This window comes from Camelina sativa, chromosome 2 (assembly GCF_000633955.1).
Source record: "Camelina sativa cultivar DH55 chromosome 2, Cs, whole genome shotgun sequence".
Lineage (NCBI taxonomy): Eukaryota > Viridiplantae > Streptophyta > Magnoliopsida > Brassicales > Brassicaceae > Camelina > Camelina sativa.
In genome coordinates, this window is record NC_025686.1 from 14187242 (window position 1) to 14212053 (window position 24812).

Below are 24812 nucleotides of genomic sequence, written 5' to 3' on the forward strand. Positions count from 1 at the left end.
AAAAAAAAAAAAAAAGATTTTTTACTTTCGATGATATTTTTACGTAGAGAAAAAGTGTATTTCGAATCAATACATTCATATTTATAGTACAAAATAGAGACAATTATTACTATAAACTCTAAAGACAATAAGCTCCATATCAACTTCAATATACACATGGTTTTTACTTTTGTAACATAAAATAATTTTTTTTTTGTAGTATGAAGCTTCTTACCCTAAAATATCACTAACTAAGTTTCTGCTTTAAATAATGTACTTTAAATATTAAATGTGACAGAACAGAATTGTATTAAAAAAATATATTTTGAGTTTCCTAAATAAAATTGTTAATCTTTTTGGATGTATACCTGCAATTGCAATACTAAAAATAAAATAAAAGAATAATTTACTTTTTAGAGCAACTATCAAAAGACATCGTGTGGTTTACTCAAAAGGCCAAAACATAAACCCAAATCGAAAGATTTATTTTCTTAGATCATCTTATCACGGTTGCTCGCCCGATTTCAGATCTTAGCGATTAGGGTTCAGATCGTTGGATAGGCTATAGGATTTGCCTCTCGTTATCATCGAGAAAGGTTCTTACTTTTATTATCCATGGGTAGGCGATCGAGAATGGAGACAGAACACGTTGTTCGTAGGGTTAGGGTTTCTGATGATCACGAGAACCGTAAGAGCTCGCGACGTGATCTTGATATCATTGGTGGAGGAGATAAGACTGGTGGAGTTTATATTCCTCCCTTCAAGCTAGGGCGCATGATGAATGATGTGAAAGACAAGAGCAGCGTAGAGTACCAACGTCTCACATGGGATGCTCTTCGTAAAAGTATCAACGGGCTAGTGAACAAGGTTAACGCAAGCAACATCAAGAACGTGATCCCTGAACTCTTTTCTGAGAATCTCATCAGAGGCAGGGGACTCTTCTGCCGTTCTTGTATCAAGTCTCAGATGGCATCACCTGGCTTCACTGACGTATTTGCAGCTTTAGTCGCTGTTATCAACTCCAAGTTCCCTCAAGTTGCGTTACTTTTATTGAATAGGGTAGTTTTGCAGCTTAAGAGAGCATATAAGCGTAACGACAAGCCTCAGTTGCTTGCTGCTGTTAAATTCATAGCTCATTTAGTAAACCAGCAAGTCGCTGAGGGGATTATTGCACTTGAAATAGTCACTCTTCTTCTTGAATACCCGACTGATGATAGTGTCGAGGTGGCTGTTATGTTCGTGACCGAGTGTGGCGCGTTTCTGCAAGACGTTACACCAATAGGAGTGAATGGTAAGCATTATACTTTAATCATCAAAATGTAATGTTGAAAATTTGGTTCTATCTCTCACCTGTTTCACTTGCTTTTTTTTTTTGTGTTTCTAAGCTATTCCAATTTGTTTAATCATACAGGGATTTTTGATCGGTTTCGTGGTATACTGCATGAGGGAGACATTGATAAGAGAGTTCAGTACTTGATTGAAGATCTCTTTGTTACTAGGAAACAGAAATTTCAGGTACGTAGACACATTAACTTTGAATCTGATGGAGTTTACCGTATATGCTTTTGCCTCTTGTTAAGACATCATAATAATTTGTGTGAATGGTTTTACTCTCTACAGGGACATCCGGCGGTTTGTCCAGAGCTAGATCTCGTGGAAGAAAAATATTCACATGATGTCTCTCTTGGCCAAGAAATTGATCCTGAAACTGGTCTTGATGTGTTCAGTCCTGATCCTGACTTTGTTGACAAGGAAGAAAAATACGAGGCGTTGAAGAAAGAGTTACTCGGTGAGGAGTCTGATGAAGATGACGGTTGTGATGACACTAAAGAGGATAACAGTGAGGAGGGAGATGATGAATCTGATGAAGAAGAAGAAATGAGGATAAGAGACGAGACAGAGACTAATCTTGTTAATCTTAGGAGGACAATATACTTGACCATTATGTCAAGCGTTGATTTTGAAGAAGCAGGTCACAAGTTACTTAATAACATTAAGCTTGAACCAGGACAAGAGATGGAACTATGCATAATGATCTTGGAATGTTGCTCTCAGGAGAGAACTTATCTGCGTTACTACGGTTTGTTGGGTCAGCGTTTCTGTATGATCAATAAGATCCATCAAGCAAATTTTGAGAAGTGCTTTGTTCAGCAGTATGCCATGAGTCACCGTCTTGAGACAAACAAGTTGCATAACGTGGCTACGTTTTTTGGTCACTTACTTAGCACAGATGCTCTCCCTTGGCATGTTCTTGCTTACATTCGGTTAACTGAAGAGGACACAACTTCCTCATCTCGTATCTTCACTAAGATCCTTTTCCTGGTAACTATAAATCCTCAACATGAAATTTTTCATTTTATATTAAGTAGTCTAATATGAAACTATGAATATATTACTGCACTTGTGCTGATTTTGATTACAAATTTGTGTTGATTGCAGAAACTGTCAGACGACTTGGGGATTAAGGAACTTAATGAGAGGCTTCAGGATCCAACAATGCAGGAATCATTTGAATCTATCTTCCCTAAAGATAATCCAAAGAACACAAGGTTTGCGATCAACTTCTTTACCGCCATTGGTCTTGGAGGCATCACAGAGAATCTCAGAGAGTATCTGAAGAACATGCCACGCCTCATCATGCAAAAGCAGAAGCAAGTTGCGGAATCAGACTCAGGATTTGACAGTTCTGGTTCTGAGTCAGACTCATCATCTTGTTCGAGTTCAGATGAAAACGACGGAGGGAAGAGGAAACGAAGAAGAGCTTGAGACTGTTTTGTTTGTTATCCCCACCATAATTCTGAAATCTTCAAAATGTTTCACATCTTGTTTTGTTTTGGTTATTCAATTTAAATTTTCATGACAACTCAATTGAGCAACCACCTGGTTCTGTTCTTGCATATAAAGAAAATGTATAGTTGTTGCTTTTCATGTGGTAGAACTAAAACAAGATACAGATTTAATTTTATTGAAGAGTGAGTGTTTTGGTCGTCTACTGTACAAATAATTGTCTCTGTTTAGTAGTGACTAAATAAAATGGGGTCATGAATGATTCTTGCTTCTTCTAAGAATATAGTCAGGCCAAGTTGCGGAATTGTTGGGGACTAAGCTTTACCATAATCTTCCTTGAGTGTTGAAATGGTCAGAGAGATCATCTACGGTTTTGTATGTTACTGACTTGAGGCGATGACTACAAAAACATCATCAAGAGTCCATTTTGTAAGCTTGGATTTATCAGTAGGATTGATCACAGCTTGGTCCATCCCCGCAAGGCGATAACCGATTATGATTTCCTGTCTTTGACGAGCTCTTCTCATTATATCATAAAAGCAAACCTCTTCTTGGTCATATATGTAAAACTCTGCAGGTCTTATGCACAGTTCATTACCCTGCAACAACAACAAAAGAAATGACTATACTCATCAGCACAAACTGACATACCTCTACATTCTAAAAAAGCAAAGCAAGTTCCCTTTCTTATGTACCTTTTCCGCGAAAAGCTCTTTTAAAACACGGTTTATTTGTTTATCCTCTGCGACCATCGCAAGAGCCATACTAACTAACTCATTTGATAGTACGTAATCACTGATCCTGGAAACAGATACAAGGTTCTTGGTTCTTGAATCAAGAATTTCACTTATCACAATTGATTTATCTGAAGCTTGCTGCATTTTACGGATCCAACAACAATTAGGGAATCCAGATATCCGTAAAGCACTTGTCTTTGCATCTTTGTATGGAAGTCTTTTCGACTGTTGATCAAATACAGAAAACAGCAGCTTCTTAGTAGTCATATATATGTTATGTGCTAAAGAAACATGCATGCATAAAGATTTAAATACACTAAAAACCAAAAGCCAAAACAACTAACTGAACTGGTACATAATAGCAGGAAGCAACTGAATAAATACTAGAAAAGACATAGGACATGTACCTGTATATCCCGAATAAGGAGAAGCGTGGCAAGAGATCGAGAGTCTGAATGAACAATAGAGTTCTCTAGTGACTGCTCTGCAAGAATTAAGATCTGCAATTTGATTTAATAATCATGATGATGGTGGGAAAGTGGCATATCTATTCTCATGTTACATCAAACCAGAAAGAAAACTTACGGAATCAAAAGTTTCTAGAGGGAGACTCTCTAAATGACGCCTGACTCCTGCATTACCCTGCCTATGCACAAGTTTTATATTCACCAATTTGGATATGTTTAGTCCTGCATCTGTCAACTTTTTCTCTCTTTCTTGATCTGGAACCTCATTAAACATCCATAACTCAGATCCAGGCGCAAGCAGAGCTTCTAGCACCTACAGAGTTAGAAAAGCTTAATAACTAATCAATGCATGGGACAAATATTTACTACTTATCTATGCTAAAATAGTTCTCCTCTCTACTTTGATATACCATGTACCTTGATCATATCATCAATGTCACGGCGCCATCCACAAAATAGTATTTTCTCTGGATATTTTGGTGGATCCTGCATTTTAGGAAAATGACACATCCGTACCTGCAATATGAATATGGTACTATGTAAACGATGAACCAATAATAACAGGGATATTTGGAAATCATGTAGGCCTAATATGGTATCTACTGCCCAAGGCATATGATATAGGAAGAAGATTCAAGGTGTCCAAGCATTGTACTAGTACAATATGATATGGTACTAGAACTATGCAAATGAATGCATAAGTTACATAAAGTGAAGCAAGCATACCTCTGGAAGTGGACCAGGAGCGTAAGTGTCATCATCCTCGGCTATAACAAGTATTTCATCTCCTGCTTCCAGAACATAGTTGTCACTAGGATTCAAAACTATCTTCCCATCCGCTGCAACCTTAACTCCGCAGGGAATTGCATTGGGAAATGAAATGAGGACATCTTCAAAACAGTAACCATCAAGCTGAGGCCACTTCTTTATGTAGAATTCGGCGTTCTCAAAGCCTAAAATATCTTCCCATATCTGACAATGAAAGAAGGAACAAACTAAGGGAGAGTTAAAAGCATAAGAATACATATAGACTTACCTCACTTAGTTAACTTGAAAGTGATGACTAACCTGCGCAAGGCCAGGTTCAAGAGCACATTGTATCATTAGGCGACCAATCACATCATGAGCTACAACTGTTTCAATGCGTTCTCCACCAACAAGCTTCACTAATGGCTCGTTATCCAGATCACACATTTCAACCACAACATGCCCCTTCCAACCCTCCTTTACTCCTGTAAGACTGAGTACAACCCTTAAGGCACGTGCATCGCTCTGTTTAAAATTTATCCACAAGTGATTAATACATCACAAGAAACAGTAACACCATAGAATAGACAGTGATACATAACAATAAACAAACCTGATCTGCGTTTTCATCAGACCCTAGTACAATGATAGCACGCGCATTTGAAACTGACACCTATCAGTAGATCAAAGGATTTCACTGTCAGAAGCTTCACCACCAGCCAAGACTTATGCAATTTTTAAGCTTTAGAAACTTGACCTTCTTCAAATCAGCGAGTATAAGTGGACTGCCACTTCTACATATAACTGACGTTCCCATTAAATCAAATTCAAACTTGGCAATATCAGTTTCCATCTCTTCCTTGTCTCGCTCTGCTAACACCACCACAACACCTCCACCAATGCTTTTATTTGCTATAGCCAGCTGCTTCAAGAGAGAACCCTACACACAAAATTTTTCTCTAATTTCTAAACTATTTATAGCCAAAGGCAACACGTAAAAGAAAAATATATTATAAAAGGCATACCAATTTATCACTCCATCCAAGAATCAGTATATGATTGCTTTCAAGAACTTCACTTTTCCCTTTTCTTAGAGAATCTACCATCTTGGAGATAGAATCTGAAATAAGTCCAAGCATTGTAGCAAATATCAACATCCCTCCTGCACTAATAGCCACTGAAACTATTCTCGCTCCAACACCAACTCTATCAGCGTGGCTTCCCGAATCCGCCACAAAAGTCCAAGACAGCCAAAGAGCTTCATCTACACCACAGTCACTAACTGCATACAATGCTAAGCCACCATACACTATAAGAACCACTGTCGCGAACAGAAGAGCCAGCAGCTTAGCATATGGATACACTGAAAAACACACATCCAATGAATAAGCTAATCTTTTCTTTAAAGGAACCTCTTCTTTCTTCTGATCTGTTCGTCTCAATAGATTCTTGATATGAGAGAGATCGTCAAGATACATGTACAACAAAAACGGTAACACAAAGGTAATAACTACACTGAACAAAACAACAGCTCTAGAATTAGTTTCTTCCATCTGTAGAATCTCGTTGTTGTCACTTCCTAGAACTCTGCTACTGTTACATCTTGTTAGAAGGATAAAGTTCTCTGCCTGTTACAAGAAAACAAAACACTTATCATTATTCCCATTTGAACTACTGGTTCTTTGAACTTGTAATCAAAAAATATAAAATATACCTCGAGTCTTGAAACTTTTGCTCGAAGAAACATAACATAAGTTAAAGAAAACGAACAACTGAACTTGAGCTGCAAGAATAGTAAAACAGAACATTAGATCAATCACCATCAATGGATATGGATACAAAACCGCTAAAAAGACAAGAACCAAGATATGAACAAAGAGACAAAAAGAGCTCAAAAATATATAACAAACATACGAAATGAGTGAGTGAGAAATGAGTCCACAACCGAGTTATCCTTTGACTCGGGGATTGACTCGGCACCGCCACTGGTTTCTCCTCGGAATTCAGAACCGTCGCGGAGTTAGTTGAACCACCGTCGTCGTCACGGCGGAGATCAGAGGAGAGGGAGTCGTCTTCTTCATCATATCTGAAGGTGGGAATCACAGGAGTAGTAAATCTCCGGTACGAGTGCGTCGGTAACGTTTTGGATCTTTGGAACAGAGAGGTTCTCGTTCTTCTAGGGGTATGATTCGGATGCATCGGTTTGAGAGAAAGTAAAATTAAAAACAAAAGGGAGAACGAGAGAGATCAGTCACAATGATTGAGATTAGCCATGGAAGAGAGATCTAGAGAGAGCTTCTTCTTCAGTCCAACACTGTTTACTGTTTAGCTCTCTCTTTTGTTACAGTTTTTGAATAAACTAATGAAAAAAAAAAAAAAAAAAGTAAATGGAGGGAGAAAGGTTTTTTTTTTTTTTTTAAACAGAGAAAGCTTTTTAATACCCAATTTAGGAAGTGCCACTAAATTTACTCATTATTTGAGACGAAAATGATGACTTACTAAATATTCACCGCCATACATCACGGGCTATATTTCTTTGTTTAGAAAGATAATATTAAATTTATTTATTATATGAACTATATATATAAATGATATTTCTGTATTCTTTTAATTTATTATAGTTTTACATCAATATATTATGTAGTGTATAACTTCCATTATCAACATGTAGTGGTGTATTATATAGTTAGAATATCCTTATTGTTCATTAAATTTAATTTAGTCAACAAATATACTTTTTTGTAATTTTTCTTTTCCATTTACAATGTAGAGATAATAGTATTACATAATATATTCTAATTTTATAATTATATGAGTATACTATAATTTGATTTTGTAATTTTTGTTCTTTTATCTCTATATTATTTAACACTTTTGTATTTATAGTTGTGCAAGTTGATTAAAATGGTGGAGCGTTTTTTTTTAAAGATTTTTTAAATCAAGAAGTTTAATCGGAAATCTAGGCTGTTATTATTGCCTAAGGTTAAACAATTGTGTTTAATATTTAGTACAATTTTTTTAGAAAATAGATTAATTAAATATAAATTATTTAATGCTAAATGGTGTTGGTCCGATACTTTTGGAAATTTGAATAGGAGAAAATTTTCTTCAATTAGATTCTGAATTTGATATTATTTAAAGTAAAAAATAATTGTAAAATATAATGTCAATGGCATGATTGTAAATAGGTTTGAACTTGAGGATTTATTTCATAAATGTCTCCAAAAATGTATATATAGATGCGGCATAGGCTATGCCTTTAAACTTTACTAAATTTGTATAAATAATTATATTCAAAAATTCAAAATTAAATTATTATGTAGTAGATTTCTTATTTAAGATCATAATACTTTTTAGTTTGTTCTTACTTTTTAAAAAATGCTAACATTGTGAATTTTTTATAATAAGAAATACTTTTCTATTTTTGTAAGAATTTAAATAAAGATAAAATCTAATGTAAATGTTTATTTTACATTCTATTTTCGAACTGGTAAGCTTTAAGTGTTTGTTTTATTGTAATGTCACATTGGTTTTTTATTTTTAAAATAAGATAATCTCACTAATATTTTAAATAAAAGTGATGAATATATTATTGTGAATATAAATTTGTATATTTTGTATCTAATGAAATAAAAATATATGTGAAGAAGTTAATGCGTTCATTTATTTGAGAAAAATGCACCATCAACACTATTTTCAACTTTTTCTAATTTTTCATAAATAAATCAATTTAATTAGACCAACTAAAATTGACTAAGATAATATCATATAAATATATACAAGTGTGACAGACTATTAGAGGTGATATCTATTATAAATTCAATACAAAAAATAACTTCAAGTTGATTAATTTTTATTGGTATGTATTTCAAAAGAAAAATTACAATCCTTCACTAATAGTTTTTACCTAGCAATGACAAACAAACGACAATTACCAAGAATTTTATATGTATAAAATAATAATGTGCACCGTCACAGTATCTCATTAGTTTATTAGGAAATGAAAATTCAAGATTTGGACCTCTAATAGAAGTTGATCATATATATTTTAGAATCTACTGAAGACTCCACACCTATATATATTTTAGACTCCACACCTATATATTTTAGAATCCAAGATATGAAGAATGACTTATTTCTTCGATTAAGATTTTACCACACCTATATTATTTCCAAAATATATATTAATTTACAAAAATATATGAACAAAAAAAAGAATTTAATTTACATAGTATCACTTTAACATAGATTAAGCTTACATGATGAAACAAGAATTAAAATAGATGAAAACTATACAATTTTAATCATTTTATCTAAGGGAATTCGATAATGTTTCAATAAAATTTTTGAATCAAGTTTTTTTTGACTAAATCTTTGAATTGTTGTTGTTATAATCTTTAAAGATAAATAGTGTCATATTTATCTACGTTAATTTCTTTGTACTTATGTTACACATGCGTTAATAGGAAAAGTGAAGTTCTTGAAAGCAATCATATTATTATACTATGTTTTTTTTTTGTACTTGTTATGAATAAAAGTTACAGAATCTATCCTATTTTAAATTTTTATATATTATATCATGCAATCAAATTGTATTTAAGATGAAAATAAACTGCATGTGTCTTAAATTTTGTAACTCATTTTGTATAAAATATGAATAAATTATAAAATCCAAACATAGACTATTANAAAAAAAAAAAAAAAAAAAAAAAGACAATTATTATGTATATGGTATATTCAATATACAACTACTGTATGTACATTTTAGATCAGCACAAACTTTAGAAACTCATGAAAGATTTAACAAACTCACATGTAACCATGAGTTAGATGATACCAAATTGGACCCATAGAAAAAAGTGGCTAAATTTAAGAGTTTGGTTCGGGTCCAAATTGGTTTTGTTGTGGAAAGTGGCTACTAAATGAGGAATGTGATGCGAAGAGCAATGACGTTCACCTTCCCCCTCCTCCAATCACCACCGCCACTCCCAATATCTCCTTCTCCTCCTCAATTCTCTCTCTCCTCTTCTGCTGCTCTTTTATCATCAACCCAGCGGTTCTTCCCTCCAAGCCAGGGCTCTCGTCTACGCTCCGCTTCGTTACGGACATTGTGTACCAAATCCATCGTACCAAACATTCCGGATTCAGGATCACCACTCTCTTATCTTACTCAGCGAGAAGCTGCTGAGATTGATGAGACCTTGATGGGTCCTCTTGGTTTCTCCATTGATCAGCTCATGGTCCTCTCTTCTTCTTCTTCTCCCCCTGAGTTTTTATAGCTTATTTGCTACCCTGATCGTTGCTTGATTTTGCTCATCTTCTTATTGCAGGAATTGGCTGGTCTTAGCGTCGCTGCTTCAATTGCTGAGGTAATTCGTTGTTTTGCCCACCAACCACTTTAGATTCAGACACCTGCTCAATTCTCATAATGTGTTTGTTTCGATAGTCCTGTGAGGAGTTTCATTAGTACGTTTCTCAATGTAAAGCTCAAAGCTTTCACCTTTAAACCGATGAACATCCAAAGCTCTCTCTCTTCCTTGGATGAGACTCACAAGTCGAGAACTTTAATGAAATAAGTTAACTTTATTGCCGGCACTGAACCTAAACTTGAGTATCACAGTTCATCTTAGCATTACAAGCTTTCTTCTTGCTATGTACATCGGATTTGAAGTGTGCAATGTTTTCCAGGTTTATAAACCGGAAGAATATAGTCGGGTTCTAGCAATCTGTGGTCCTGGAAACAATGGTGGTGATGGTCTGGTGGCAGCCAGGCATCTTCACCACTTTGGATACAAACCGTCTATCTGTTATCCTAAACGTACGGCCAAGTCACTTTATACTGGACTGGTCACTCAGGTTTGTAACAAGTGCTTACTTTATGATCTTTGCTAGCTTTTCTGTTTCTTATACTGCCTGCTGAAATTGTCTGTTTCTGCAGTTGGAGTCACTCTCAGTCCCTTTTGTCTCCGTTGATGATCTGCCGGAAGACTTGTCAAAGGACTTTGATGTTATTGTAGATGCAATGTTTGGATTTTCATTTCATGGTAAGTGGTAACTCTACTTTTGCCTACATTGTTAGAGTTCTTCAGAAGCATGATACGTTTAAAAGAAAGTAAAAATTCATCAAAATTTTGAACAACAAGTTTTGGAATTTATGTCTTGAATATCTCACTTATGCCCCTATATTCATTTGCATCATGTTTCAACTGCAATTTGAAAGTCAATGTTTTGCACATGTAGGTGCTCCAAGGCCTCCTTTCGATGATCTTATCCGGAGATTGGTGTCCTTGCAACACTATGAGCAGACGCTCCAAAAACACCCAGTCATCGTCTCTGTAGATATTCCCTCTGGTTGGCACGTTGAAGAAGGAGACCATGAAGGTGGAGGAATTAAGCCTGATATGTTGGTATGCCTTGGACGAAATGCTTGCACTACTCATTTGTTACTATCATGCAATGTATAAGGAAAAATTTATTAATTGAATCTTTTTACTCTATTTAGGTATCTTTGACTGCCCCAAAATTATGTGCGAAGAGATATTGTGGCCCTCATCACTTTTTAGGTGGGAGATTTGTACCACCTTCTGTTGCAGAAAAGTATAAGCTCGAGCTTCCTAGTTATCCTGGGACATCAATGTGTGTTAGAATTGGTAAACCTCTGAAAGTAGACATATCTGCTATGAGAGTGAACTATGTGTCTCCAGAATTGCTTGAGGAGCAGGTTGAAACTGATCCTACGGTACAGGTATGAATTCATTGCTCTTTCTTTGCTTATCTGTATTGTTCACCAATCACGGGTAATGAATGAGTAGAAACTTCTATTACTCCCAGGAAATAAGATGTAAAGCGTTTTTGTTGCGCCCATGTCAATTTGTTATCTGATGTGATAATACTCTTTTCACTTTTGCCCATTTCTTAATGGCTTTTCAATAACTCGTTCTGCTAGACTACTCACTGCCTAGTTATTGTGGTTTCTTATTAGAGATGAGGCATCCTTTTTTCTAATACAGGTCGTTCTTCTTTTGCAGTTTCGTAAATGGTTTGATGAGGCAGTTGCGGCTGGATTAAGAGAAACAAATGCTATGGCGTTATGCACAGCAAACAAAGACAAAAAACCGTAAGTATAGTTTGAATATTTCAGGAGATTCTACTCCGTGGAACAATATGCTGATGAACATGATTCAAAATATTTTCCATGTCCATATCTCTTTGATGTTATCTACGAAAAGTGTATTATAAAAGTGGAACTTTATAGAGCTTTCTGCAATAGGATGAGATGGATCTAGCTCTGATTTCTTTGTACTAGTTGTTGTCTGATATATAGCCTATGAGACAAANAAAAAAAAAAAAAAAAAAAAAGTGTGCCTTAGGTTTCCAATTTGCTGCATGATTTGCAACATGTTTTTTTCTTATTCCACTCTTTTTGAAGTAGTCGTAAGAATATATGTTAGTGTCTTTGGGTGCGCGAATCTTAATCATAGGCGAACTCAGTTAATGCTTGGTAACTTAAGCTATATCAATAGATAGAGCATGCACATATTTCATCAGGCATAAAAGTTTCCTGTCTACTTTCTTATTCATTATCTTTTCTGATTAGCCTGATTATGCTACAGCTCATCAAGAATGGTTTTACTAAAAGGCTTTGATGAGAATGGATTTGTCTGGTTAGTACATTCTCTTCTTTTTTCTTCTTATATTAGGGTATCTTATATTTGGGTATGAAGATATCTCTGTGTGCAACCTGATGTTACTTGCTTAAATGATAAAATGTAGGTTCACTAACTACGAAAGTAAAAAGGGTTCTGAATTATCAGAAAATCCTTGTGCTGCACTTCTGTTTTACTGGGAAATTTTGAATCGGCAGGTGGGTGTTTTTATCTTCCTGAACCTTCCCGTGTGTTTTAGCTAGTCCTTTGCACATCCATATATGAGATGCACTGTAGTACTATACTCTCTTATACAAAGCCAGCTGGTCCATCACTGATTCACGAGAATTAGTAACTTGGTCGATTAGTATATTTTAGCAGTACTGATGTCCACTGTACCTTTCCAGGTAAGGATTGAAGGACCAGTGGAGAGAATACCAGAGTCAGAATCGGAGAATTACTTTCATAGTCGTCCTAGGGGAAGTCAGATCGGAGCTATTGTTAGCAAACAGGTGTCGTGTGATCTGTTGCAGTTATGAAAATATTTCCATGTGTTAAGATTTTGCTTTGGGCCCTTACCCTTCAACTTTTGGTGTCTATCAGAGTTCTGTTGTACCTGGCAGGCATGTTCTATACGACGAGTATGAAGAACTGACGGAAAAATATTCAGATGGGTGAGTTCTACAATAATTTAACTCTTAGAAGAACTCATTTTGATTCGATGTTCTGGACTGATGATTACAGAGACATGATTTGTTTTTGGCTTGCAGAAGTGTGATACCAAAGCCGAAAAACTGGGGAGGATTCAGACTTAAACCAAACCTTTTCGAGTTTTGGCAGGGACAGCCATCTCGTTTGCATGATAGGTACCTCCTATCTTCTTTCTAAAGTGGGTTTCTATTTATTGTAATTCCGGGGAACAAATAGCTTGAAATTGAGATGCATGAAGAGGATTATGATCTCTTAATTAGGCGTAGAACACAAAAGAGTTTCCATGGTCAATGTTTTGCTAACATATGATTGTCGAACACAGGCTGCAGTATTCTCTGCAAGACGTAAACGGGAATCCTGTGTGGAAAGTTCATAGATTGGCTCCATGACTTCAACTCGTTACTTCCTCCCTGTAGAAGAAGATGGCTGTTTGGGTTTCGTATCAACCATTCAATGAGAATAAGATGAAATATATAGCTGTATAGGGATTTACTTCCATTAATGTCACTTGAATATAAAGAAGTGGTTTTCCAATTTAGCACTTAATAATGTGATTTAATAGTGAGTGTCACACACCTTTGAATTAATTTAAGTTAAAGACATCATTATACTTCTATTGCTATCAGAAAATACATACTAGCTTTCATGAATAAATCTTGTGCAACTAAACAATCTCATATAGTTGGACCACTAGAATATTTGTAACATACGACACTCTTTATGTACAAAACAGGCGAATCACACAAAGCGTTAGGTACCTTCTATATCTCCTAATCGTAGTGGCTAATTTCACCATTCAACTGAAGTTGATGTATAAGGAGGCATATTGATATGTAAGGACAGATGCATGTAACCAACTAATTAAGCCAATGTCTCATTTCATTTATTTATTAATGTGAATGATATTTGGAGGGAGAGGGAGTGGAGATGGGAGATAGAAGTAATGGTGACCGTAGGATGGGAAGCAAAATGATATAAAGGATGAAATGATGGGAGTTATAAAAAACATTGGAGTTAAGTGGTTTAATGAGTAGGTAGGATGATCACATCAATCCTTATATATAAGCCCTTTTTTCCAAATTATCTCTAAATCGCACCACCATCATATGTTTTTTTTTTTTGTCACCATCCGCTTGCATTATTTCAGTTTGGTTTATGACCTTTAAGAAATATAAATGATGGGTCTCTTGTCAGTTGAAAAATGTAGTATTTTGGGGACAAAGATGGCTTGTCAACAAAAAGGCAAAAGGAGAGGTCTTCCTTTGGATAAGAACCTCAGCTCATCTCTCTCCACCACCACAACTTACGAGTTCCCTCACCCTTTCAACGCATAAGACGTTTTACCCGAACGAAGCCAAAAAATAGAATTCTATCGAATCGAATCAAAATGATCTTCTTTTTTGGGGGGGTTAAAAGTAACATTATACTTTTTATTCAAAAGGATATGCACTAGATATCACAATTCAACTCTTTATTTGCAAAAGTGATAGATAGCATAATAGTAAAAAAGTTGGCTTATTTATCGCCTTTATTTTTCATCGACCTGAACCAAACTAATTCTAAAAAGAGTTTTAGTAACAATAACTACAATTGAACCCAATATAATCCACCACAACACTTTAACGGATATAAATGAAATATCTCAAATTAATTAAAAATGGAAAGAAATATCTCATTAGTTCTTAACAACAACTAAGAGAGCCAAAAGAGCAGCTTATTAAAAGAAAACATAGAGAACCAACTCAGCTGTCTAACTAACATCGATGCGACCAAAACATACATCCATTGTTCCACCTAACCAACCAAATATAAGAACTTTTAAACCCAAAAATAAATTAAAAAGAAATAATGATACAACAATCATGCGATCCTCCCAGCCATCATCATCAACAATCATGCAGTGTGCCTCTCTGATGCCACCACCATCATCATCATCTGAGCCTCCTACACCTACCCATTTCATTCATCTTCTCTCTTCAAAATAGGCAACACCAAAATGTTCTTGTTTCTATAAAATTGCGACAAACTTTGGTGCATCTTTCCTTGGACCATCAAGCGACCTATACATGTATAAAGTCTCGACATAATCCCTATTCTCATCATCATCATCTGACCCAATTACTTCCACAACTAGATTCGGCATTGCACTTGCAATATCCTTGCAGCATCCCCTTGACAAGCTACATGCTGACATCCAAACAAACCTCATGTTGTAATATCGATGCATACCAGAACGTAGCGCAGCATCCCCAAATGGACTGTCCCTTATCTCAAGTTTTTGCAGTCTAGGACAACCTTCAAGGACATGTCTCAGAGCCATGTCACTGTCTCCTGCAAAAGCTACTGACAGAGTACGGACCAATTTCCCATACTCACCCATATACCTAAAAGCTTGATCTGTAAGCAACCCGGACACTGCAAGCCGAGTTAGCTTCTTGCAGTTTTTAACAATGGCACCAAATCCCTCGTCCATAGGCTTCCCTGTCACATGGTCAGGCCTATGTCGACCCATTATGCAAAGCCTAAACACAGTAAGCTCAGGACAGTTCTCTGACATGGCTATCACGGCAGCATTAGTCATGCGCTGGCAAAAGTAGAGAATAGATTCTAGTTTCCTACAACCCTCAGAGATCGCTTGGAGGCCTACTTCAGAGACAGGACCTTCACTGTCTTCCCGAGGATCAAAAGGGAAGATCCTAAGTTCACGGAGTTCCTTGCAAGTTTCAGCAACTGCCTGTAGTCCTTCATCACATATAGAATCAAGGGCCTGCATTGTAAAAGTTCAAGTCATGCATTTACTCAAGTTCTTTGGACAACAGATATCAAGTCTGTTCATTCAATGCATCTGATCCAAACAATATATATGGCGGCAGGAAATAAGTGACAGATAAGTTAAAACCATGGAGGCATAGATCAAGAAGGATACATACCCAGAAAACCTGGAGTTTGTGGCAATTTTGTATGATGGGTTTAAACATGTCAGGAGAAATATTAGCATAACTGAAGTTCAGGGAGGTGAGGTTAGCGCACACCGGATAAATAGCTGGAAGGTACTCAGGCATTAACTCCCTGAATCCTGACAAGCAAACAACAGATTTACAGGCACTAAATGCAGCTGCATAATCTGGTTCTTGCTCACTCTGAGGTTCCTCATCATGGCTAAATGAACCAGTCCCAAGACTAGTAAGCTGCGGAGCTCCAAGTAGCAAACGATGTAGCTCCACAAGGGAGACAAACCTGTTCAGCCTAAGTTTCTTCAAGAAAGGTGACCTAGCAACAAGACCCTCAAGCGCCTTAAAATTGATTGGGGCTTCCACACAGTCAAAAGCTAAAGACTCCAGACAAGTAACATCCTCAGGGAAACAAGAAATCCAATCCACTTCATCATCAGTGACCTCAGACTCAATCAAATCAAGCACTTTCAGCTTCCTGATACAAAATTGGTAAATTCCATAAGCTCATAACAACAAAACTTTCACACTTAACTATCCAAACATTAACTCAAAAAGATACCATTTATAGTACCTGCACTTATTGGCAACAATAGCAATACCACTAGTACCAAAACCTTCACAGCAAACCAAGATAAGCTCTTTAAAACCAGGGAAAGAGTCAGCAAGAAGAGCTAAATCATCATCAGTAACAAACATCCTCTTCAAATCAACCTTCTCAAGCCAAGGATAAGCTTTAGCCATAGTAGAAACCCAAGGAGCAAAATTAGCACCCCAATCAGGAGGCATGAGATTGAAATCAGCAAACCTAGGTTTCCCTTTAAGCACAAAAGAACTAACACGCTTGAACCGTTGAGTCAACCTCGCGGGAGAGAGAGCGTAACAGTTCCCGATAAAAACCTCAGATCGAGTCGAAGCTTCGACACGCCACCAAGATTTGCAAACGAGAGAAGCAGCGTTACGGTCACATCTCGAATCTAGGAACTGAAGCACGTTCTCGAGGACGTTCTCGAGTACATGGTCAGGGAAAGGCTGCGAAGTTAAGGAACCAGAGGAGGAGGAGGAGATACAGTTACGAGATTTGTTGGGAGTTGAATCCACGACGACGACGACGGAGGAAGAGGAAGAGGAAGAGGAAGGTTCAGCTATGGCGGCAGAGCGTAGATCCAACGGTGGAGATTGTTTGTCATCATCGTCTTCAGACATTTCAGAGCGATCTTGTGTCATAAAGAGAGTGAGAGAGAGCTTTGAGTTTGGATTTGGGATTCAGATTAGAGAGGAAGAAGAAGAAGAAGAAGAAGCTTTGGGTTTGAGGGGGTGTGAGAGAGTGGGAGCTTTCTCTCTCCACTTCGTCTCCATTATTTGAGGCTTATTTCTTTTGTCTTCTTATATTTTTATGTAACTAAAACTAATTCATTATCTTTTATTTTTTTTTTTTTCTAACTCTTTCTCTCTTGTCTCCATCAATGTTTTTACACTTTTTACAGTTTCGTCCTCCTATTTTCTTCAGATCTCTATTTTAAAGCAAATGTTGTAAATAATTAAATAAAAAACTAAATCAACATTATCCATTTCTATAGTGAAGAACACTTGCTACCCTTTTTTACGATGTAACAGAAATAAACTTTTAACCATATTGTGTTTTTTTTGCAAAACTTCCTTAAAAAATCTTCAATACTTAAGGAGGTGAATTAAGAATTTTTTAAGGAGGTGTATACAAATTTGTTTTCAGGTGAATAAAGAGGGGTGAATAAAGAGGGGTGAATCCAAGTATTGTACTTTGATGTATTAAATTGGTTTCAACTAAAATCTTATTTTAAAATTGTCGGTGGATTTCAACCTGCGACTTAACATATGTCGACGGTTGTTACGGATTTACTAACGGTTATTAAATTTCAATTACACGCATTTAAATAGATATATATATATATAAGCTGTTTACGTAATTGTATGTATATGTTGAGGTAGTCTAGTGGTAACAAGTATGGTTTTAATCACCCAACAGATCGGAGTTCGGAACGTTGGACAACCATTGCCGGCGAGGTTTCTTAAATATTTGTGAACATAAATTAGGAAAGCCGAGTTTTTTTTCTGTTGGGTTTCAAAATCAAACTAGTTATCGCTAGACTACGTCGATATTCACATATAATTAGTCAATCTGTAATGACAGTCGACGTCTGTTAAGTCACATGTATGAAATCCACCAACAAATTTAAAATAAGGTTTTATTTGACACTAATTTAATACATGAATTATTTTTATTCTAACCAAAAACTATTAGGTATTAAACGTTCAAATAAAAAAAAATTTGAGGTTTTTTAAAAGAATTTTCCCGTTTTTTTCTTTCTATTCACATCCTTTTAACCATATTGATTAATGCTTTGGTTTGGGGGGTTAATTGCAGAAGTGCAATATAGTTCCACTAACAACTTTAATACCCTAACCGATCTGATTGTAAGTCGGAAAATAAATAAATTCCTCCAAAAATCATAACAGCAAAAAAAAAAAAGATGATTTTCTCATTCTATACTAATAGCGATCTTATGAAATACGATGTGTCATAAAACTCAATTAAAAAAATTCTTGTATCACATATGCCATTCACCTTGATTGTTTATATGAAACTGTAGAAGATCTAGCCTACACCTTCTGCAGAGATCCCAAACGGACAGTTTCACATAATTTATTGTCAAACCATCAATCGTGAACTGTCTGTTACTCTGATCAAAAGCTGCATAACTTTAGCACAACATATCAGAGTGCTAATCTCTAACAGCTCTTTGTTATTTATAACAGATTTTTCCCAATGTCAATGAGCAAGTACATAAGATGCACTAATTTAAAGGAACTTATATGTTTATTTATTCTTAGCATATTACAAAAAACTATATTTTATGTTTTTTGATTAAAAACAACATATTACAAAAAGTATATTTTTATGTGTTTTCTATTTTAGTTATATAACGAATTGTAAGAACTAATACAATCCTTAAACCAAATCATAAACCATATGAACAACTTAAGTTTTTACTTAGATAAATCATTTAGTGGTTTTTTGTGTTGACTGTTTTTTAGTTGATCTAATCCAAAACAAAGCGTCTCGATACAATTGAGTTATGGAAAACTGTATTTCATATAGAAAATGTAATATAACATTTTTTTTACAATTTTAACATTTTACAAGAGTATCATTGAAATTAAAAATAAAAGTTGTTAATTTTACAAACTTTTTAATATTGTTTAATATGTAAACTCTAAATGCATATTAGAGTTTAAATACATATATATTTTGTTTCAATGCATATTAGAGTTTAAATACATATATACTTTTTAATATTGTTTAATATGCAAACTTTTTAATATTGTTTAATAAAAGTTATTAATTTTACAAACTTTTTAATATTGTTTAATATATATATGTATTTAATAGTTAATTAGTATATAAAGAAAGTTTTCAAAAATGTAGCTCATAAAAAAACTTTGTAAAATTAACAACTTTTATTTTTAATTTCAATGAAATACTCTAAATTGTATTTTATAAAAGTTGTTAATTTCAATAAAAAATTTTAATTTTACAAAATTTTTAATATTTTTTAAAGTTTTCAAAGAAATACTCTAATTAAATTGTATTTGACAATACGACATTTTGTAGAAGCTAATAAGCTATAATATCGTAATTATAACAAGTATTTATTTTTATCATGTATTGAAGTAATATAATTTGTACCACACATAAGTTGTTGAACCAAAAAAGAAAATAAAATATTTTGTTAACAAAGTAATGACGCAATGGCTGAAAAAAAAAATTAGATGGCAATTATATTAGTACTTCAGCAACTTGATGATAAATATATATCATTTTCACTTCATAAAGAAAGATGAGATGAATTCTTTTTGTCATCTAAAAGATAAGATGATTTAGAAAAATCAAATGTAAAATTCAATATAGTTTTTGGTTTTGGAGATTTTTTCATACTATAATGCTTTAAATACAGACTACATCAAGACATACTTCTTAACTAAAATTAAGTTTTTTTTATGAGCTACATTTTTGAAAACTTTCTTTATATACTAATTAACTATTAAATACATATATATTCAAATCTTTAGTTTCAAAACAAATCATTTTATTTTTACTGGATCACTTCTCTTTGTAATTTGGTGTCCATAAAAGTAAAAATTTACAACAAAAAAAAAATTAATTGGTAATGTTTAATATGAAGTCAAATTATCTTTCTGATTATGTTATTTGCTATTAAGTTCATGTTAAAACTAAAATCAGATCGATTAAGTTTTTTTAGAACTCTAGAGAACATTTGAAAACAAAAATCTAATACAATTACATTCACAAAAATGATCGTAAAAATACTTTCTTTTTAAGTATATGTTGTTCAAATCATTATGAGTTTTTTGTGGACAAAAAACCTGAATAACATTCTATTTAATAATCTGGAAGGTCTGGTTCTTCTTGATCAACAATGTCGATAAATCAAAATATATTTAATTAGTTCAGTCTACCTTCTTTGTAACAGTTTCTTGTTGCGGTGACGTGTTCACCATGTAAATCTCAATGGCATTGAGTAAAACGGTAGTGTGAAATATGCGATTATATAAAACATGTATTGTCAATTTGTATATTAATTTTTTACATGTTAGGAAAAAATATAGCTAATTGAATTAAATGGTCCTTAGATAAAGATTTGTTAATTTTTTTTTTAATGTTTATATAATTTTTGGATAAAAATCAATTAATTTGTATATTATTAAGTATTAAAGCCATGATTAAATTCCAAAATTAATGAAAATTAAGTTTTGCTCTCCCATCCTTTGGTGTATATTTTTTTTTGTTTTACTAGTAAGTTACAATTGAAGAAATTTTTGACACATATATATATATATATACCTTTATTCAAACTTATATATATTACTTAAGTTAAAGGAACTATATTTTTAATCATTAAATAATATATAAAGTAAGTTTTAGAATGTATTCAACAAAAACAAGCATAATGTAGTAATTTTGAATGTTGCCAATAAACCTTTGTAACAATATTTACATAAAAATACAAGTGTATACATTGACAACATATTTAAACAAAATAAAATAACAAATTAAAAAAAAAATATACTGACCCTTTCTACACAAATGCTAAGACATGACTGGTTGTTTTTTCCGTCTTAATACATAAATTGGTATAACATACACAATTAAATCAAATGAATTTGTAATTATTTTACCAACTACAAATTTTCAGAGAATTGTTATCAGTTACTAATCATCATATCTTAATTTCACATAATTTTGTAAAATCTAAAACATCATTTATTGATTAAATTAAGAAAAAACAATATATGAGAATTATTATTCGCTAAAGACAGAGAATAATCTTAGTTTCTGAAAAACTTGAAATATCTTTGTTCTACAAAAAATTTAAGTCATTGAGAAAGATATTATTTTTTGTAAAAACACTAATGTATGTGTAATATAAAAACATTGAGTTATATTAAGTAATGAATTAATTGCCTAAACCAATCATCACTATACTAAGGATGAAACAAGCCATTAAAAATGTAAACAATTTTGAGATTTGATTTAGGAGGTAATTCATTCTTCTCTAAACTCTGAATATTAATTTACAACCTAATATAAATAATTAGATGAAAACAATTTGCAAGAACATATATATTTATATTTTATTAACATATTTCATTATTTCTATATACTAGGTAATATCACATACATATACGCGGCTTGTTGTATAATAAGTTATGTTAATTCATTTAAATTTATTTAATAATCATTAAAACGCAGAACAAATAAATTTAAATGTCTATAATATTTTTAACACATTTATTTATCTAAGTCAGACCATATCAAAATATAGAATTTCTTCAAATATAATCATATATACAGATCTCTTGATTTTTTTGGTTTTTTATTATTTAACTTTGATAGTTTTTTTTTTAATATTTTTCAGCATTCGAGGTAAAAAAAGTTATTAGTAATAAAAATGAACTAACACATTACCTAAAGTATTTAATGATTAAATTCTAAATTATTTTTAAAGTAATAAATTATATATATTTCCATCAAATCATATGAAGTGCAATTAAACCTTTAAAATAGAATTCTTTAAGATTTTTTAAAAATGTGTATTAATTGGACATTTGACTTGTATTTTATTTTCATATTTTTGTGTTTTATTACAGAGCGTTGTTAAATCCATTTTTTCCTGGAATGATTTCTACTGATTGTTTGAATCCCTTATTTAATAAAACGGAAGTACACAATTTCAAATTTGTAGACTATATAATTTTAATAATAGGTTACAAATGGGTTATAAAAAAATTGATATTAATTTGTATTAGATATATGTTACATCACGTTGAAAGTCTTAATCTGTAACTCTTCATTTTCGCAAGATTTTAGGAGAATAATCTTAATTCTCTTTTACACCAAAATATATCCTGCAAAGATTTAATCTTGATTTAAGATCTTCTAAAACAAGTTATTCGAAAGAATAAAATAAAATCTCCAAAAAATATTTAGTTAACCATATATAAACAAACAAATCTCAAAAAATAATCACTCTTCCGCGGATTGAGAGTGATTTCCGATTATACTATAAAATAAACCGATCAATAATCTATCGTTACCTTTTTGATAAGGTATCATCTTTCGGTTCATGTCTTTTAATTTTATCATACTTATAATGATGCTTATTATGTTTATACACATTAGTACATTATAATTCATGGTGTACTGCGAGTTAAAATATTACACGACGGGGTTATATGACACGACGTGTTTGAGTAGATACTAATATAAATTTAAATTTTTGTTAATTCGGTGCTACACGGGTAAAATATCATTTCATTATTTTGTTAATAATATGAATATTAAATTAATAGACATATCTAATTAAGTTGATTAAATTAATACTGTAACAAAAAGTTAACAAACAAAATATTATTTTTTATCAAATAACTTAATTCGCGGTGTACCGCGGATCAAAATCTATACAAAATATACGTTATTTCCATAAGTCATATTCAACATATGATTTAATGGCATAGTGTTTCCTAAAAAAATAACTTTTAAAACAAATAAAACAATCACATTTATAGTGCTTTAAGTAAAAGTTACAAAAATTTGTGCTCTAGCACGGGTCCATCAGTTTTAGTAGATGATTTTATTGCATAATGTTTTATTCACAACAATTTTTAAAATAAATCACATAAATTATTTTGTATATAAAAATTACAATATAAATAAAAAGAATTTTAATCCATGCTCTAGCACGGGTCCTAATCTAGTGATTGAAGTATTGTGTGAACGAAATTGTGGCATAGTTTGAAACGATAATTTAATTTAGATGGTCTAAAAATAAAAATCATATCATCTTCACTTCAAATAATGCTCTTAAAAATTTAAGAATAACTTCCCCGTTACATAAAACCACTCAAACAATAAGTAGAAAACAACTAAATACATAACCAATAACCTTTTGACTTCCTATAAACTACTACTGTGCAACCAAAGATGTGCAAGTCTAAAATATTTCAACAAATGGTAAGAGCGACGTACAATAATGAAGCACATGAATGGAACTAATCTAGCAGTCTAGCACTACAATTTTAGAAAGGAAATGTGTTAAATAATTAGAATGGAAATTTATGGAAATCATTTGCACTAAAACTCGGCGTACATACTCGAGTTCTACATTTGGCAAAACGAGAATCATCCTTAATAATGCAAAACATCTAAACATAGAAAAAAACATTTAATGTTTCTACAACTTTGTGTTTCTAGTCTCCCTCACCGAGTATGCACATAAACCTAGCTAGATAAGCTGTGTCTACCTAAGTGACACAAAACTAGCAAATAGCATTACATAGAGTTCGGAAGGAACTTTTCAGTCAGAAGGGAAGTATTTGTTGAGGTTGAAAGGAAGAGCATAAAACTCTTCGGTTCTCGGGTCGTTCTTGAAAGTCCAGAATCTGTCCCACCAGTGTTTACCTCTGTCTTTCCTGATCGAGCCATCTTTCTTGTGAAGCGTCGTGTCCAACAAGTAAGCAACACATCCTCCCACAAAGGCCTTGGACGAGAAGGGCACATTGACCATGTCGTTGAACCATCTTGCTCCAGTATGAACTGGACCATAACCTTTGATGGCTGTGTGCTCATTGAAATACTGTGGAATCGATAGGCCTAGGAAGATTGAGAAGCCCAAGATGAACAATGTTCTGAAGCTATTCAGGTTGCAGAATTGCAGCAAACTCAGTCCTCCAGCACCTAAACAACAGTATTTGTTATTAAACCAATCTGAACCGAAATGCTTAAACTGAAACCAAACAGAAATCGATTTTACTGTAACCAAACCAACTGTTTAATAAAACTTCAATCATCATTATATCTAAATCCGAAAACACTGGACCAAAACAAAACTGTAAACCAGATTTGCATACCCTACTATCTTGTTTACTTCTGCTAAGAGACTTTACTTACCTACATACGCAAAGAAGAGACAATACAAGGCAGCTATGATAGGAGAAGGTATTGATGCAAACACTGCCCCGAACTTCCCTGCATTAGATTTATATAAGAAGATCAATTAATGTGTTCTATTTCAGTTCTTAATTGGTTTTTATGGAAGAGTATGGAAGAGACAGACAAGCTTACCAAGAACTGAGAAGAATATCATAAAGCCTGCAGATATTTGGACAACTCTCCGGCTACCAACTTTTGTAAGTGCTAGCAGACCCGCATTCTCCCTGCATTCATGT

The 24812-nt window shown here is 33.4% G+C and overlaps 5 protein-coding genes across 7 annotated transcripts in view; 2 read left to right on the top strand and 3 right to left on the bottom strand.

The window, feature by feature from the left end:
- On the top strand, nucleotides 468-2851 carry LOC104724537 (pre-mRNA-splicing factor CWC22 homolog). Its single transcript, XM_010443040.2, has 4 exons — nucleotides 468-1270; nucleotides 1391-1494; nucleotides 1600-2301; nucleotides 2419-2851. Exons 1-4 carry the CDS (start codon nucleotides 595-597, stop codon nucleotides 2743-2745), a joined length of 1809 nt encoding a protein of 602 aa, XP_010441342.1. The 5' UTR covers nucleotides 468-594; the 3' UTR covers nucleotides 2746-2851.
- On the bottom strand, nucleotides 2913-7084 carry LOC104724543 (probable ion channel POLLUX). Of its 3 annotated transcripts, none has more exons than XM_010443046.1 (12): nucleotides 6632-7084; nucleotides 6432-6500; nucleotides 5743-6345; nucleotides 5475-5657; nucleotides 5331-5390; nucleotides 5039-5242; nucleotides 4697-4942; nucleotides 4388-4486; nucleotides 4089-4283; nucleotides 3911-4003; nucleotides 3462-3728; nucleotides 2913-3365 (listed from the first exon to the last, which is right to left on the bottom strand). In XM_010443046.1, exons 1-12 carry the CDS (start codon nucleotides 6914-6916, stop codon nucleotides 3147-3149), a joined length of 2523 nt encoding a protein of 840 aa, XP_010441348.1. In that variant the 5' UTR covers nucleotides 6917-7084; the 3' UTR covers nucleotides 2913-3146. The 3 variants fall into 3 exon arrangements, 2 of the variants coding, with proteins under 2 accessions (XP_010441348.1, XP_010441356.1); XM_010443054.2 differs by having other exon boundaries at nucleotides 6663-6754; XR_002034975.1 differs by lacking the exon at nucleotides 2913-3365 and having other exon boundaries at nucleotides 3638-3728; nucleotides 3911-3987.
- Nucleotides 9568-13688, top strand: LOC104724557 (pyridoxine/pyridoxamine 5'-phosphate oxidase 1, chloroplastic). The gene is made up of 13 exons (XM_010443066.2): nucleotides 9568-9957; nucleotides 10048-10086; nucleotides 10406-10573; nucleotides 10656-10761; nucleotides 10958-11124; nucleotides 11220-11462; nucleotides 11746-11834; nucleotides 12331-12381; nucleotides 12491-12581; nucleotides 12771-12875; nucleotides 12967-13037; nucleotides 13134-13229; nucleotides 13397-13688. The coding sequence occupies exons 1-13, from the start codon at nucleotides 9640-9642 to the stop codon at nucleotides 13461-13463; spliced, it is 1611 nt and encodes a 536-aa protein (XP_010441368.1). The 5' UTR covers nucleotides 9568-9639; the 3' UTR covers nucleotides 13464-13688.
- LOC104724565 (transport inhibitor response 1-like protein) lies at nucleotides 14702-17398 on the bottom strand. Its single transcript, XM_010443077.2, has 3 exons — nucleotides 16600-17398; nucleotides 16005-16503; nucleotides 14702-15841 (listed from the first exon to the last, which is right to left on the bottom strand). Exons 1-3 carry the CDS (start codon nucleotides 17250-17252, stop codon nucleotides 15083-15085), a joined length of 1911 nt encoding a protein of 636 aa, XP_010441379.1. The 5' UTR covers nucleotides 17253-17398; the 3' UTR covers nucleotides 14702-15082.
- Nucleotides 23713-24812, bottom strand: part of LOC104751932 (nucleobase-ascorbate transporter 5-like) — a 5929-nt gene continuing 4829 nt past the window's right edge. Inside the window, exons 12-14 of the mRNA XM_019230492.1 lie at nucleotides 24709-24800; nucleotides 24535-24612; nucleotides 23713-24321 (exon numbers count right to left, since the gene is read on the bottom strand). Coding sequence (XP_019086037.1) covers nucleotides 23942-24321; nucleotides 24535-24612; nucleotides 24709-24800 — 550 coding nt within the window. The 3' untranslated portion in view covers nucleotides 23713-23941. The remainder of the gene's footprint in view (nucleotides 24322-24534; nucleotides 24613-24708; nucleotides 24801-24812) is intronic.